A 13,928-nucleotide genomic window follows, 5' to 3' on the forward strand; every position below is an offset into this window, starting at 1 on the left:
ATTACTTTGCAATTGTTTCTTTGAAATACATGCCTGCATGATATAGTTACACTCCAAAAGCTCCATTTTAGGTTTAAGATTTTGCTTCATGAACAAGTAAAGGTCATCAAATATTTTGTCATACAAACTCAAAATACTATGTGCTTCACTTGCGCTGCGTTTTTTGGCCCACCCCTGCAAAATAAAGACCTTTTTCAACTAATCAATCCACATGTTATGTGTCATTATTTCTCTGTAGGTTTTATGAACATACAATTGCTATGATTCGAATAAAATAAACTGTACCTGGAGTATTGGTTGCCAGCTGAGAGCAGAGGAGCTCATGAACACCATACCGACCCGGGAGACGGTGGCCGGAGACGCATTATCCATGTTGTGCACCTCAAACACCAGCTTGCAGGTTGGTGACATAGTGATGCGGTCTCCATTAGCGAGGGTCAGAGTTTTGTTATCGTCCAGCACAGAGTTCAGGTTCTCGATCCATATGGCATCCACGGGGCCATCTAAGACAATCCATATGGCTTCCCCTAAAAATATTTAAGCCACAATCTATACTTAGTTTTTTTTTTTTTAAGTTGATTGTTTAACATGCCTTCTAGGTGTTTAGTTATACAACCCTGCGAGGCACAATGATCATCTCCATCGTTGTGTTCTTGAGCAAAACACTTCACCCGCCCTGCCAACTGGAGGTTGTCAGAGGACCCGATGGTGCTAGTGCAGCGTGTGAATATGTGGATGAATGACTAACCCTAGTGTGAAGTGCTTTGGGGTCCTCTGGACTAGACAAAGCGTTATTATAGCAAGCTAAATGGTAACTTCTTTACCATTTAAAGGAGTTGATTTTCGCTAGTAGCTGTAGCTCAGCAGTTATCAAACTTCAACTTCATGTTCTTTGAACTGATGAAAATGTGTTCACCTCATCATGCTGAATTCCCGAAGCGGTTGTCAACTAAGATTTATTTGATCAGTGAAAAGATTGATTTCTTTATGTTTAGGCATAACACCCACAATTAATTATGCCAGCATGTGTGACAAGAGATGACACAGTGTCTCATATCTAAAAAAATAAAGATCCATCTTTTTTTTTTTCTTTACAGAGAATAATTTGTAACATGAGATTTTATATTACATGAGAGATATTGGTGCTACAAACCCTTTTTGGCTTTGAGCGATCTCCTCCATAGCGTCGAAAAGATCCCATCTGTCCAGTCATTGGTGGCTGCATCCAGGCGGCCAAACATCTGGGGGGCAGTGATTGCCTTGGGGTTCATGCGCATCTCTTTGTGTGGAACTCCACATTCAGTCAATGACCTCTGGAGCATGTTGATAGATGCGGTCTTCCCAGCTCCACTTGGGCCTAAAGTCATCAGTCCATGGCGCACCTGTGCCGTCTCATACAGCTAACATGAACGTTTGGAGCAAAATTTTAGAATGAAGTGCACAATAGTAAAAAAAAAAAAGTTGTTCATATAAAAAGAGCTAAATTATCTGCGCATTTGATACCTGGACAAGCTTAAGATTCCAAGGTGGGTGGTTAACGAGACCTGCTAGCTCAACTTGATGAGAAACAGCTGCTTGGAGTTCTACATATGTACTTGAATCCAGTTGGATACCAGGGAACAGATCATTGATAAGACTAAGAAAGAGGGGCTCATCCTCATCCACCTAAAATAAAGACATATTTATGTGTACAAGACTGAATCTATGCATGTGTATTCAAAATACAACAAAATTCAATGAAACACGCCTCTTTGACTTAAACCGCTGGGTCCCATACCAGTTTGGAGAGATTCATGTCACGCAGTACCCTCATAACAATGCTGGATTCTGTGTCATCAGGACGAGCTCTTTTACTAGCCCCAAGTGTTCTTAACACAGATAAGATATTCCTTAGTCCAAAGTCATAATGGACCTGACAAGGAAGACAGATTGAGTCCCAAAAACGGCAGTTATCATGGAAAAAAGTGTAATTGAGGACAACGCGTAAAGTTCCCACCTGTTTCGTAAGCTGTTCCTCACACAGCTTGTAAAGAACAAAGAATTTTTGAGCTAAAATAACATTGTCGTTGAACCCACAGGCGGCTAGTTTTACTCTCATGATGATCTGTTAAAAGAAAACAGTGAGGAGACGTTAAACAAAATGTAAACAGGAGAATTATTCAGTCAAAACACTCCTAACCCACCTGCCTGTCTGGCACCATCATGGACACAGTCCTGAACTGCACTTTGAGGTTTTCAGGAAGTTCCTGACGACCTGCATATCCAGGGTTCTAAACAAAGATATTTCTTTAAAAAAACGGCATTGTAAAGACTTCATCTTTTCTTCAGATCATTCTTACCATAGTAATAAACAACCCAAACTCTGGATTCAGATCCACAGTGTCTCCGTCAGTAAAAATAAAGCTGGTTTTGTGTTTCTTGCGTGCCGTCAAAACAATAGAGATCTGTTGAGCAGCAACAGAAAGGACCGGCAGGTCAATTCTGTTGAACTCATCGAAGCAGCCCCAGGAACCTGACTGTGCAAGGCCTAAAAATAGGAAATTGGCACAGATTCAAATTTCAAGCAATGCTTGATTAATTCTTTAAATGCTTCAAGATACCTTTATATATTCTGCCAAGTCCTCTGAAGTCCATCTGATCTGAACAGTTGAACACCACAACGTACTTGCCCAGGCAGCGACCCATGTCTTTTGTAGTTTCAGTTTTACCAGTGCCAGCTGGACCAGCAGGGGCTCCCCCCATGCTCATGCCTAAAGCCTGGGCCAAGGTGATGTAACACCTAGGCAGATAGATGATAAGCAGCTTTTAGATGCAATAAAGATGGAAAAACTCTCTTAAAAAGTCACTAAACTTTCAAATTCCTCTTTTCTTGCCTGTCAGTCAAAGGGGTGATGACCAGACGATCTGTACAGCCGAGAAACTCATTCTGATAAATAAAGTCAACGTTGGTAATTGACACAATGACTTTGTCTATGTCCTCCTTGAAGTAAAATCTGCTCTGCTTGAGCCATTCGAAATCGTTGATACATCGTATACGCTTCTTTACCTGGACACAGTGAAGGAGATACAGCTGGAAGTAACTCAAAACAAGAAAAACTAAAGATTGAAGTTAAGAGGGATTGTTCAAAGTTCTTACCAAGTCATTAAAAATGTCACTTTGGTGTACATGAATCGTGACCAGAGTCTCGTACTTGACCCGATCAAATTTGCTGAGGTTACGTGTGGTTTGTTTAATTAGCACAGAGAGCAGTTCAAGAAATTTGTTCTTCATAAAGGTCATGATCTCCTTGTCAACCTCGGCGGTTAGTAGGGCTTCTTCTGAATCCCTTGTCCAAATCATCTGGATTCCAAGAAGGCCAACCTAGAAGCCAGCGCCAAAGAGCCCACAAAAACATATACATTCTTAAAATTGACTACAAAATCATAATGTCTCTCAGCACACTTCCCAGTTTTGGATGTCCCTGACGAAGTAGACAGTGAAAGGATATTAAAGCTGGGTCAGGAAAAACTGACCCAACTAACTTTGATCTAATTTGGCTTTAAGATGTGGACGTTTCATTGTAGAGCATGGCTATTTAGTTCAGCATTAAAATCTTTACTAAATGCAATAAAATCTTACAAACTACTGTCTTCAGATGGTCTTGACCTGAAATCTAAAGTCAGAAGCATACAGCGGCAGTTCTTGAATAAATTGTGTCCTGTATAAGCCCCCTTCTCATTTGCCCCCCACACAACCAAATACAAACCTATTCCGATAAAGCCTACTCTGACTGAAAAACAAAAGAAAATATTGGTCTTGTGATGGCACCCTGTGGTGTGCCACCCTTCACAGAAAGCCACATGGTCCACATCAAAAACCCATCACTGGCAATTTGATATCTCTAATAAATTACTTAAATGGTAATTTTTCAGAAGCAGCTTTTGTTGTCTTCTGACCTGTGCTTGGAAGTTATCAAGAAAAGTAAGCAGATCAAACTCCTCATCATTTATCTCCCAGTCAGAGGATCTGATGACAGAGTGCAACGAGTGCTGCTGTTCTTGCAGCAGCGCGCCAAGCCATAGTTCCACTGCGCCCTGAGCCATGACAGCATTGTCCAGCTAAAATCATGAAAAAATAAATGTTGATGCAATTGTACTGCACTGTATGATCAGAGATAAAAAAAAAACTTTAAGTAGGCTACAAAAGTTTCTTTTAGTTTTATATTTCTTCTGACAATGGAAAACTACTACATTTAGAAAACACTTCAAAGCCAAAATCATTTTTACATAAATCACATAGTAATTCAGTGAACATACATTTTTTATTTATTTATTAATTTTTTTTAGATCAAATATATTTAAGATCAAAAGCAGTCAACAAAACAGACACTTTGAAGCAAAATCCCAGTCATCCTGAATTGGAAAAATAATCAAACAAATTACTGAAACTCAATTGATAAATATTGGGTCGACTTACTGGTAATCTTTCTCCCTCCTGTGAGATAACAGTCAAAATCTTATCATACTCTGACCCATCAAATTCAACTTCATTGACGTTGTCAAAAACTCCAAGAAGATGAGCCTGAAATTTTTTTTAGAGAAGAATATTTTTTCCAATAAAAACAATTATGAAAAAAACAATTATAATCATTTGCACAGACACATTATAGTATAAGCACATTAGAATTTTTGTGCATTACTCCAACTCAAGAATTGTAAAAGTTTTCTAGAAAAATAAAAATAAGGTTATTGCCCTACAAATGTTAATTAAGATAGCAGGATACTTTCCCTAATAACCTAAAATAGTTTGGCACTTATTGTGATTTTGAATTAAATTAGTTTGTTTACTGCATACAACAAAATAATGTTTCCCTACCAGAATGTTGAAAAATAAACCATGACATAAAAATGAGAACAATAAAATATTTTTCGACAAGGCGTGATTATTGAAAACATTTAGAAAATCCTTTCTTTATTTCGGCATGTCTGCTCTTACCTGTATAGTGTGAGAATCACTGGCTTGTCCAAGAATTTCCAAAAGAGACGGGTCAGACACAAAGAAGAACCGTGGGAACAGGAGCCTCTTTTTCTCCAGGTAACTGTTCAATTAATTAAGGCAAATTTTCAGCACCAGATTATGGTGGTGTAGTTAAACTTGGTTTTCATTTTTTGGCGGCTAATACTGGGGCAACCTATTTGTAAAATACCTACCCAGCAAGAGATTTCTGACAGAGCTCTAGCTGTTTCTGAAGGTCTGGCAGGAGCTTCCCCAGAGTAGGATCCCCCACGCAGCACTCCACCACATTTGGATAAGTCTGAGCTCGCTTCATGACCTGAAGCCATGACTTATCAATATCTTGAAAACGCTTTGCCTCCTGTAATTGAAAAAAAAGTTACCTTTACAAAGGGAAGGATTGCAGTTATTATATTTTCAGCTTTTGAAGGCAGAAAATATGAACAGCACCTGTGGCAGGTCTTTGGCGATGTCACCCCCTACAAACACAGCTTCCAAATAGATCCATAGGTTTTGCACAATCATCCATAGTTCAATAATTTCCGAAGATGTTGAAAGCTTTGAGACCCAGTCCTGGATCTCTCCTTTGTAGTAGGCGCTATACCTGTAAAATGAGACGTCACACATCTTGCTTCAAAATGTGTTTTTTTTTTGTTTTTTTTTATCAGGGGGGCCTTTTTGTTTTTGTGAAGAGCCAGGAGTAACTGTGTTGCTAATGACTGGATCACTGGCTCAATTAATTTATTCAAAAACTATCTCATAATAAACTCTAGAGCAAGCTGTTGGTAACAGTGGTCCAACAGAACAATAAAATAAGAGATGCCATGTTGATAACTGAAATTTTGCATTCTCTAACAGTTCCTTTTTAGGAAAGGAAAAGTCAAAGTTAATGCCAGCAGCCTGTTCTAAGCAATCAGAGCCAAGGCTATCAGGACTAAGTTTGCACCAGTTTATGAATTCAGATTCTGATATTACTGCCTTCAACTGTCTCTGAAGGACCTGAAGCGCAGTAAACTAGTTCATTGATGAAGTGTGGCCAATTGAGACTCTCTCTAACTGGATTATTATCTTAATGTAATACAAGTGGTGAATTAATTTTAGTTGTAAATAACAACCAACAAATACTGCCTTCCAAATAATATTGCACATTGATATGGTATTGTTATTTTTATCATGTCCATGTGGTGTTTGGTTTCAGTCTTTTTTTCCTTCTCTAGAGTCAACATGATAATTTTTCCTGTTAGAAAAAACAAGGCCATATTTTTGAATTATGTGAAATTACCAATTTATGGCTAAAGATCCAGATGTGGCCCCGGAACCCTAAAACATCAAGCTCTGCATACAATCAACACCAGAACAAGTATTTGTACTCTCTCATGCAACATCTCTTACATTAATTCATAATTTAATACATTTGAAGGCTTAATGCTCCGGGGGTATTCGTTGCCTTCGTAGTGTCCACTTTCAGCTGGTGTTTAATCTCTGCAAGCACTTAGAAGTGTTTTCAAAAGTAGAATTAGCATATTAGATTGTCCCGGTTAAGAATCTGGTGGAGGTTTAGTTTTAAAATGATATTACTCATAAGAGACATTATGAATTCAAACCAGCCAAATAGTATATGCTCTAAATTATTTTTTTGTATTAATATACGTGATTATCAAACTAGACAATCATTCGAAAGTAGAGTTATACATCCAAAAGTTCTTACAAATTCTTTGAACAAGTCGGCCTTGCATAGTATTGTATTCACATGGAACACCTTATCGAAAAATGTATCTGAGATACATTTAAGAAGAATACATTTTAATCATCTTGAAGAAGATATTTACAAAAAAAAAACTATACTGAATAATTCTCCTTACTCCTATATTTTCCTATACTGTTTGCGCATGTTTTTCTGAATGTTTGTTTCTTAATCTATTGAAGTGAATATAACATAGTAAAATACTTTCCGAAATACCACTCATTTTGTTTTGATCCATGGTCTCCATTTTGTATTTGTATCTCTTTATTTTTGTAGTTGTTTCTATTTTTGAATTTGTGCAATTTATGTATGTCATGTGTTTTTAATTGTTTGTATTGAATGTGTGGACCCTAGTAAGAATAGATTCTCATACCTATTGCTCAGCAGTGAACCGAGCACCATCAGACTGTCCTCCAGGATGGTAAGAATCTCCGTCGTCTCTGTTCCTCTCAGCATTAGCTCTCCTCTATTCTTGAAATTCATCAGGCATAGGTTCTGAACAGCCCACAGCTCTTTCACTTGTACCAGCTTGGCCTCAATGTCCTTTTCCTTTACTGCTGATATGCAGATATCCTGAGAAAGCACCAAAACGTAGGAGATGAACACATGATTCAAATAGAACCTTTGGCTTAAAATCATAAACAGCATCAACGTCACTATTACTACTGCAAACAACAAAACATCGTTTTAAAACATATTTTCATCTAAGACTAAAGAAAAAGTAGGTTTATGCAAACTGCAAGCTGACCTCAATATCATCCTTGTAGGTCAAAAGAGGGGCCTCCATGATGTTCTGCAGAGTAAAAGACTCAGATTCCACTTCAAACTCGTGTCCGGTCAACGATGTGATCCGATCCCAGTGTCTGCGGTTCATAGACTTGTTAGCCATCATTTCAAGCAGAGGACATGACTCATTGAAATCATCAATGGTTTTCTTTAGGTCATCAAAGGCCTGCCATTCCTTCAGGGCTTTGGGGAGCTTCCGACACCTGCGGGTACAGATAATGCACAGAATACTGTCTGAATACACCAAGAAAGTGAAAGAAAATAAAATGAAACATTTATGACAGTAAACACTTCACCTATTTTGGAATTCCAAAAGCTCTGCGTTGATCTTCTCAATATCCAATTCTGTCCACAGAATTTTGTAGTATCCATCAATCTTGCTCATCACCGCATCATACAGGCCGTACAGTTTTTGAAGCAGATCAAGCTCTTTCCTATTTGAATCATTTAAAATATGCATTTTAGATACTGAAATTATTTCTTTGAGATGCATTTATGGATAATGGAAAGAAAGCGTCACCAACTTTTTGAGAAGCAGGCTTTCATATTGTGTAACTGGCAAGCCAAGGAGCTGCTCCGCAGAAGTATAGGTGGTGAAATTTTTCCATAGTTCTTCAAATCGTGCCTGAACAAACACAAAAATGTTTAACAGAGGTTATTGAAAAGAAAAGCTAACATTAGATTTAACATCGAGCAGGATACTGATTAGTCAGAAGGAATAAAACCTTATCAATTAATTTCAGTTCTTGTAATCCACCCGATTCCTGAGAGTGTTGCAAGAAGTCTAATTGCGGTAACTTTATGACAGCAGCACCGACAGCAGAGTAATTTTTTTAGTCTCTAGGCACTCTGATAACTAAGTTTCTTCTCATTTTGTCTGATAAAACAATCAGACAAATCATAGAAAGCTTGACTTTCAGCTTCAACTGGTGCATCTTAAAGATGGACTATTCCTGCAATAGTGAATTATCATATCAACAAGCAAGGAGACTAGGTGAACGTGGTGACAGTATGTAATATTAAAACAACCATCAAAGGACTCAAAGCTTTGCTTTTATTGTGCAAAATATAAACAGATTTTCATCCAAAGGAGGATAAAAATCTGCACTTTTGAGAACAGATTCTGTTTGATTTTATGTTGCCGAAGTAATAAGTAACATAGTTAAATACTTTTATGATCAGTAATGACTTTTCAGTCTTTCCCTACCTAACAGCATACAGGGGTCATCTCTCAACCTTGGTTTGTGTAATGTTAATAATCCGCAAAAGTTAAGACTTGTTGTCTTTTTCAAATGTAAAAAACCCAGACCAAAGGAATTTACACCGTATAGCACATGATCTAAGAATAAGATAGATGCTGCAAATAGTTTCCTTTTTTTGTGTTTGATATATTTTTTTAAGAAATGGAAACAGAAATGTTCAGAACTTTAAATGGGATGACAAAAAAAAAAAAAAAAAAAAGTCAAATGAATCCTAAACCAATGCAAGTTTTCATTTAAATGACAGTGTCACCTGAAATCCTTGGAGCCGCTGGCTAGCCACTTGTGGAGCAATTCCTTGCACCAAAGGACCGTCCTGATCAAATTCTACCATGTAAGTGTCAACATCTTGTTTGAAAACAGTAACACATCCCACAAGGTCTTCTTTGAAGTTGGGTTGCATAATGATAAGCACTTCCTGGACTGACCTCTAAGAAATGAAAGATTTATTTTTAAGTCAAGGACAGAATGCATTGTAACATCTTAACAAAGATAAATTATTGTTCGTTGGGAATACGGACGGCTTTAGCCTGAAGTTCTGTGAAGAAAGTGCTCAGGACGTACACCCCCTCAACCTCTTTTTTGGTCATCACTGCTTCGCTTTTGGTCAAAATCTCATAAGCTTCCTGTAAAATGTTTTTTTGTAGCATTGACATAGAAAATGGTCAACAATTATTATGCATTGTTTTATTGCATAAATAGATGTATGTGTGAATATCTATCTATCTCTCTCTCTCTTTCTATAAATATATATTTTTGTTATCTTTCCAATCTACACATTAAATTTTCTTTACAAATGTAGTGCTATTTCAGAGGAAACAAGCAAGCTTTCCAGCTATATAAGATTTATTCTTAAGAACATTGCTATAAGGGAAAACAGCAACAAAATTCACCAAAAGCAACTTTACCTTCTTTTTCTGCTAAGTTTATATTGCAATATAAGGGTAAATTGTGCAGGTCATACCTTGATGTTAGTCAGTGTCATATCAATATGTATTTCTTCCTCACGAAGCTTTGACAGGGTAGCCATTGCCTGACGCGCACCTTCCAGGTCCGCCACAGGTTTTGACAGCTGTGCGCCATATCTGTTAATCGCTATGGCGACATCAATCTTTTTCTTCTTGTACTTCTCCTTCAGGTATTTACAAATCAGTTTTTTCCAGGCCTTGGTCTCGGCTATCAAGGTCTTCTTAAGAGTGTCTGCATTCACAATAGCACATTCCTTATGGAGAACCTGAACATAAACTACCACGGAGTTGTTTGATGAATGTTCTTTATTAAGGTTTAACAAAAACCCGACATCAAACAATAGATGGTTAAAGTCAGGGTGTTTTTCTTTTACAAAAAGGGAAAATTTTGATAGAGCTGATTGGAGAATTAACTTTTTAATTTGTTGTGGAGAGATATAAAAGACCTTCAAGTGTCCATAGTTAATTTTGTCATCCTTTGATTGTCTTCAAATTTCTAGATTACAGCTTCATGGAATATTTACATACTCAGTCTCATCGACTGAAATTTATTGTAGATGTGGATTTCTTAATATAATATTGTAATCTTACAATAAACATAAAAAATATTCTGTTGCAAACTTTTTACATGATGTGTTGGAATCCCACTGGACACAACTGCACTTTGTTAATACTTTGTTAATGAACTTTCCCTGTGTGTTAAATGTAGTCTAATGCAATGTGAAGTAGAAATAAGAAATTAAATATTCAATAAAAATAAATTACACCATGGACATTATCTAGTTATTATCTAAAACAAACCATAAGTAAGTTTACCTGTTGACAGCTCAATACACTCAACATGAATGAGAGGTTGAACAGCTTCAATTTCCTGCTCCACTGAGTCATAGTGCTGGATTTCAGACTTTATCTGGACCAAAGATGGTTTCTTGTCCATAAATTCCTTTAGAAACACATTTAATAATAAGAAACAAAAAGTTCTTCAGATTAAAATTCTACTTGTTATATTTTCAAAGCATTTTTTCTGCTAACTATAAATATTGGCCTAGTTAGTCAATATTATTGAATGTAGCCGTCATACATATGTGAAAGAAATGTTCTTAAATACATCCGTTCAGACGATATTCTGAATTACAAACTACTTAAGAAAAACAAACCTTGACTTTCAGGTTCTTGTCCACGTCCCATAGCATCTGGAATTGATTGAACTTCTTCAGAGTATCAGTTGTTAATGGTCTTTGGCTAGTGACAGCAGTTTTTAGAGCAGCAAAAATCTTTCTAACCTCCTTGTGCTCAAAAACCAAAGGATAGAAATTTTCTTTTTTGGCAGCATGGACAGAAGAATAAAAAGCAGAAAAGTGACAGGCAACCATTAACCAAAGGTAAACATGAAGTAGAATAAATAGATAAATAAATGTCATATGTTCTTGAGAACATATATGCCACAGATGACATAAAGTGTCATCTGTGGCATAACGCGTAAATTTTCAATATGAATACTATTTCATCAAAACTTAATAGCACCCACGTGTTATTAATCTGAAAATTGTGGTTCTAGATGCTGTTAAATATTCACACAATTCAATTTTTTTAAGAAATGGAAATGATGGAAACATTAACTGGAAACATTTTAAATTATGTAAAGTTAACAACTCAATGCAATGCAACAAATGTTTGTTCAGGAAGAGTGGTCACTTCAAAGTGAGTGACTCAACTGATGTTCATTAGTCACTGGGTTGTACTTTATTCCTACCCATTTATTTTATTTCCGATTTACACTTTAACTATTAGTTACCTTTGGCCTCAGAGCTTTTCCAGTTAAACTCCCTATCCCAAGATATTCCTTTGCTGATTTCCACCACAGCATCAGAGAGCTGATTTATACCGGATTGGATCTCATCTACACTGGGAATCATTACCTAATAAACACATTTATCAGATACAGAAGCATTTTACCACTAATGTGTTTACTTTAACTGCTATGGTAAATCAAACTTGTAATTAAGAAGAAACTTACCACTTTGGAGGTGTGAAGTTGAGCTTCAGCTTTGATCATCACATCCACACTTGGTCCAGCATTCCACTTCTGGAAAGTACTAAATTGAATATCCATTAATGTTTGTCTATAAGTGATTCATCCAAAGTTTTCTGATACAAGTTGGTTGTTTCAAAAACAGACATACTTACCTTGTGCCAACAATTCTCTTTCTAAGGATATCCAGGGATCCCCTAATTGTCTTGAGTAGGGTTTCAAACACTTTTGTACTGAAGAGTTCGTAAAGCTTCTTGAACTCCTGAAAAAAAAAGGCAACTCCACATAAATAGTGTGAAATACTGTGTGTAGCAGAATGAAACATGTTTTTCAGTAGGTAAGCAAACATACTCTTTGGAAGTTAACTGAGATCTCGTGGACTTTGCTTTCATCACTGCCTCTCAATACAATTCCTAGCTCTTTGATTGCACACTTAACCTGAGCAAATCTGGTATTCAATTTGTCTGCCCACTCAAGACTAAACTTCTGAAAAAAAAAAAAGAAAAAAAAAAACCGCAAACAATAAAAAAGCCGGGACAATAAGGATTTAAAAATCACATAAGAATTAAAGCTAAAACTGAAGGACAACATTCCAGTTTTTACTCATTACGGTCATGCCTTATTAAGAGCAATGAGATCCGGCAGGGGCAACGCGTAATCATCTGGAAGGTCAATCACCACAGTCTCTGAGATTTCCTTCAGGACATCATCAATGTGCGCCTTACAAATATGTTGCGCCTGGTGAAAAGGAGAGGCAAGTTAATGTACTTTGGAAAAGAACATCATCATAATTATGTCAAGTGCAACATAGTCAATCATTTCTACATGCAACACAACTTTTAATATCAAGACAGTTTGGTTGTTAAAGGATAACTCCCTTAGCTTTAATTCAGGTTTTTATAAATATATATATATATATTTTTTTTTGTATCACTGAAAACTCTGTATCTAAAATTGCTAGGTAGGGAGCGCTTTATATTCAGAAACATACCTTATGTACAACGTGTTTGAGCTCAGTCAAAGCAGACTCAACATCATCAAAGAACTTGTCCAGGTGGAAGGATGGCCACGTCACCAGCAGTGAGCCAAACCGAAGGGCAACTTCAACCTATTAAATTACCACCCATATACAAGCATTAAAGAAAATTATAACCACAAAACTGTAACAATTCCATACATTTCCTGGTTGAATTAAAAGGAAATTGCTTGTAACTTCCTTTTACAAGCAAGGATGGAGGAAGGAAGGACCCATGAAAAAAAGAGGGTCACAAGGAATGAAAGAAGGAATGACAGAAGGAGTGGCAGAAAACAAAAAATGAAATACCCAAAGAAAGAAGGATTATAGGAAGAGCATTTTGAAGTAGGGAATGAAGGACAGGTGTAATAATCTGAGGAAGGAGGAGAGAGAGGATACAATAGACAATTAAATACAGAAGTCTGGTCATAAAAGTTATTCCAAACCCCTTTTTTCCAGACTGATCTAGCCCTAGGTAATAACTAAAATTAAGTCCCATACTTAATCCTAGTTATTCCCATATGTAACACTTATACTGAATTTACAAAATACTTACATTTTTAACTTTTGAAGCAAGCAAGCTGCTTAAGTCATCACGAATGCTGACACAGGTGGATTCATACTCTTCCAAATTGGTCTAAAAAGGCATTCAAGTGACTTTGTATCAGCTTACTACCATCCGTTTCACCACTGTAGTGAAATAGCTAAAAATGTACTTTACCTTAAGCCTTAGGTGACTGTCCTGTAACTTCCGTTCCATATTGAGAAGAGCTAAAGCCTGCTTTGGAACCTCTAGACCCATGGTTAACAAACACTTTGTTTCCCAAATGACCTCAGTTATTTTGGATCAAAGTTAGCCAAAAACTTTTTGGTCTTATGGTGACGCACCAGCAGGGTATGATTTAGGACTGTCACCAAGAGCAGAAAAAGTGCCTAAGTGTCCTATAAAAAATAATGCCAGCATTTAGCAGGAAACTAGGGACTTACTGTGATCTAGTTTGGAAACTTCATCCTTCCATTTCTGGTATTGGTGACATTCAAACTCCACCAGTAAGGCTGCCGTTTGATTGTACAGTCTGAGCACTTTTTTCCCATCGGCACTTGACAGAACGTCCGAGTTTTCCTTTTGAG

General features: G+C 36.9%; 1 protein-coding gene across 1 annotated transcript in view; it reads right to left on the reverse strand.

The window, feature by feature from the left end:
• The window catches only part of LOC129373196 (dynein axonemal heavy chain 8-like), a 37,720-nt gene that overhangs the window by 15,601 nt on the left and 8,191 nt on the right, over positions 1-13,928 (reverse strand). The window contains 35 exon segments of the mRNA XM_055050972.1: positions 34-174; positions 286-527; positions 1,154-1,400; positions 1,504-1,665; positions 1,778-1,912; positions 1,997-2,104; positions 2,184-2,270; positions 2,340-2,527; positions 2,601-2,779; positions 2,874-3,046; positions 3,137-3,361; positions 3,937-4,098; positions 4,457-4,561; positions 4,976-5,078; positions 5,191-5,354; positions 5,444-5,597; positions 7,111-7,310; positions 7,486-7,726; positions 7,820-7,957; positions 8,048-8,148; positions 9,036-9,212; positions 9,304-9,408; positions 9,747-9,982; positions 10,567-10,693; positions 10,908-11,068; positions 11,546-11,669; positions 11,768-11,846; positions 11,938-12,044; positions 12,134-12,268; positions 12,401-12,520; positions 12,774-12,890; positions 13,354-13,434; positions 13,519-13,637; positions 13,640-13,705; positions 13,785-13,920. Of these exon segments, the coding sequence (XP_054906947.1) occupies positions 34-174; positions 286-527; positions 1,154-1,400; positions 1,504-1,665; positions 1,778-1,912; positions 1,997-2,104; positions 2,184-2,270; positions 2,340-2,527; positions 2,601-2,779; positions 2,874-3,046; positions 3,137-3,361; positions 3,937-4,098; positions 4,457-4,561; positions 4,976-5,078; positions 5,191-5,354; positions 5,444-5,597; positions 7,111-7,310; positions 7,486-7,726; positions 7,820-7,957; positions 8,048-8,148; positions 9,036-9,212; positions 9,304-9,408; positions 9,747-9,982; positions 10,567-10,693; positions 10,908-11,068; positions 11,546-11,669; positions 11,768-11,846; positions 11,938-12,044; positions 12,134-12,268; positions 12,401-12,520; positions 12,774-12,890; positions 13,354-13,434; positions 13,519-13,637; positions 13,640-13,705; positions 13,785-13,920 (5,145 nt within the window).

This window comes from Poeciliopsis prolifica, unplaced genomic scaffold (assembly GCF_027474105.1).
Source record: "Poeciliopsis prolifica strain line A6 unplaced genomic scaffold, Auburn_PproV2 SCAFFOLD002, whole genome shotgun sequence".
Classification (NCBI taxonomy): Eukaryota; Metazoa; Chordata; class Actinopteri; order Cyprinodontiformes; family Poeciliidae; genus Poeciliopsis; species Poeciliopsis prolifica.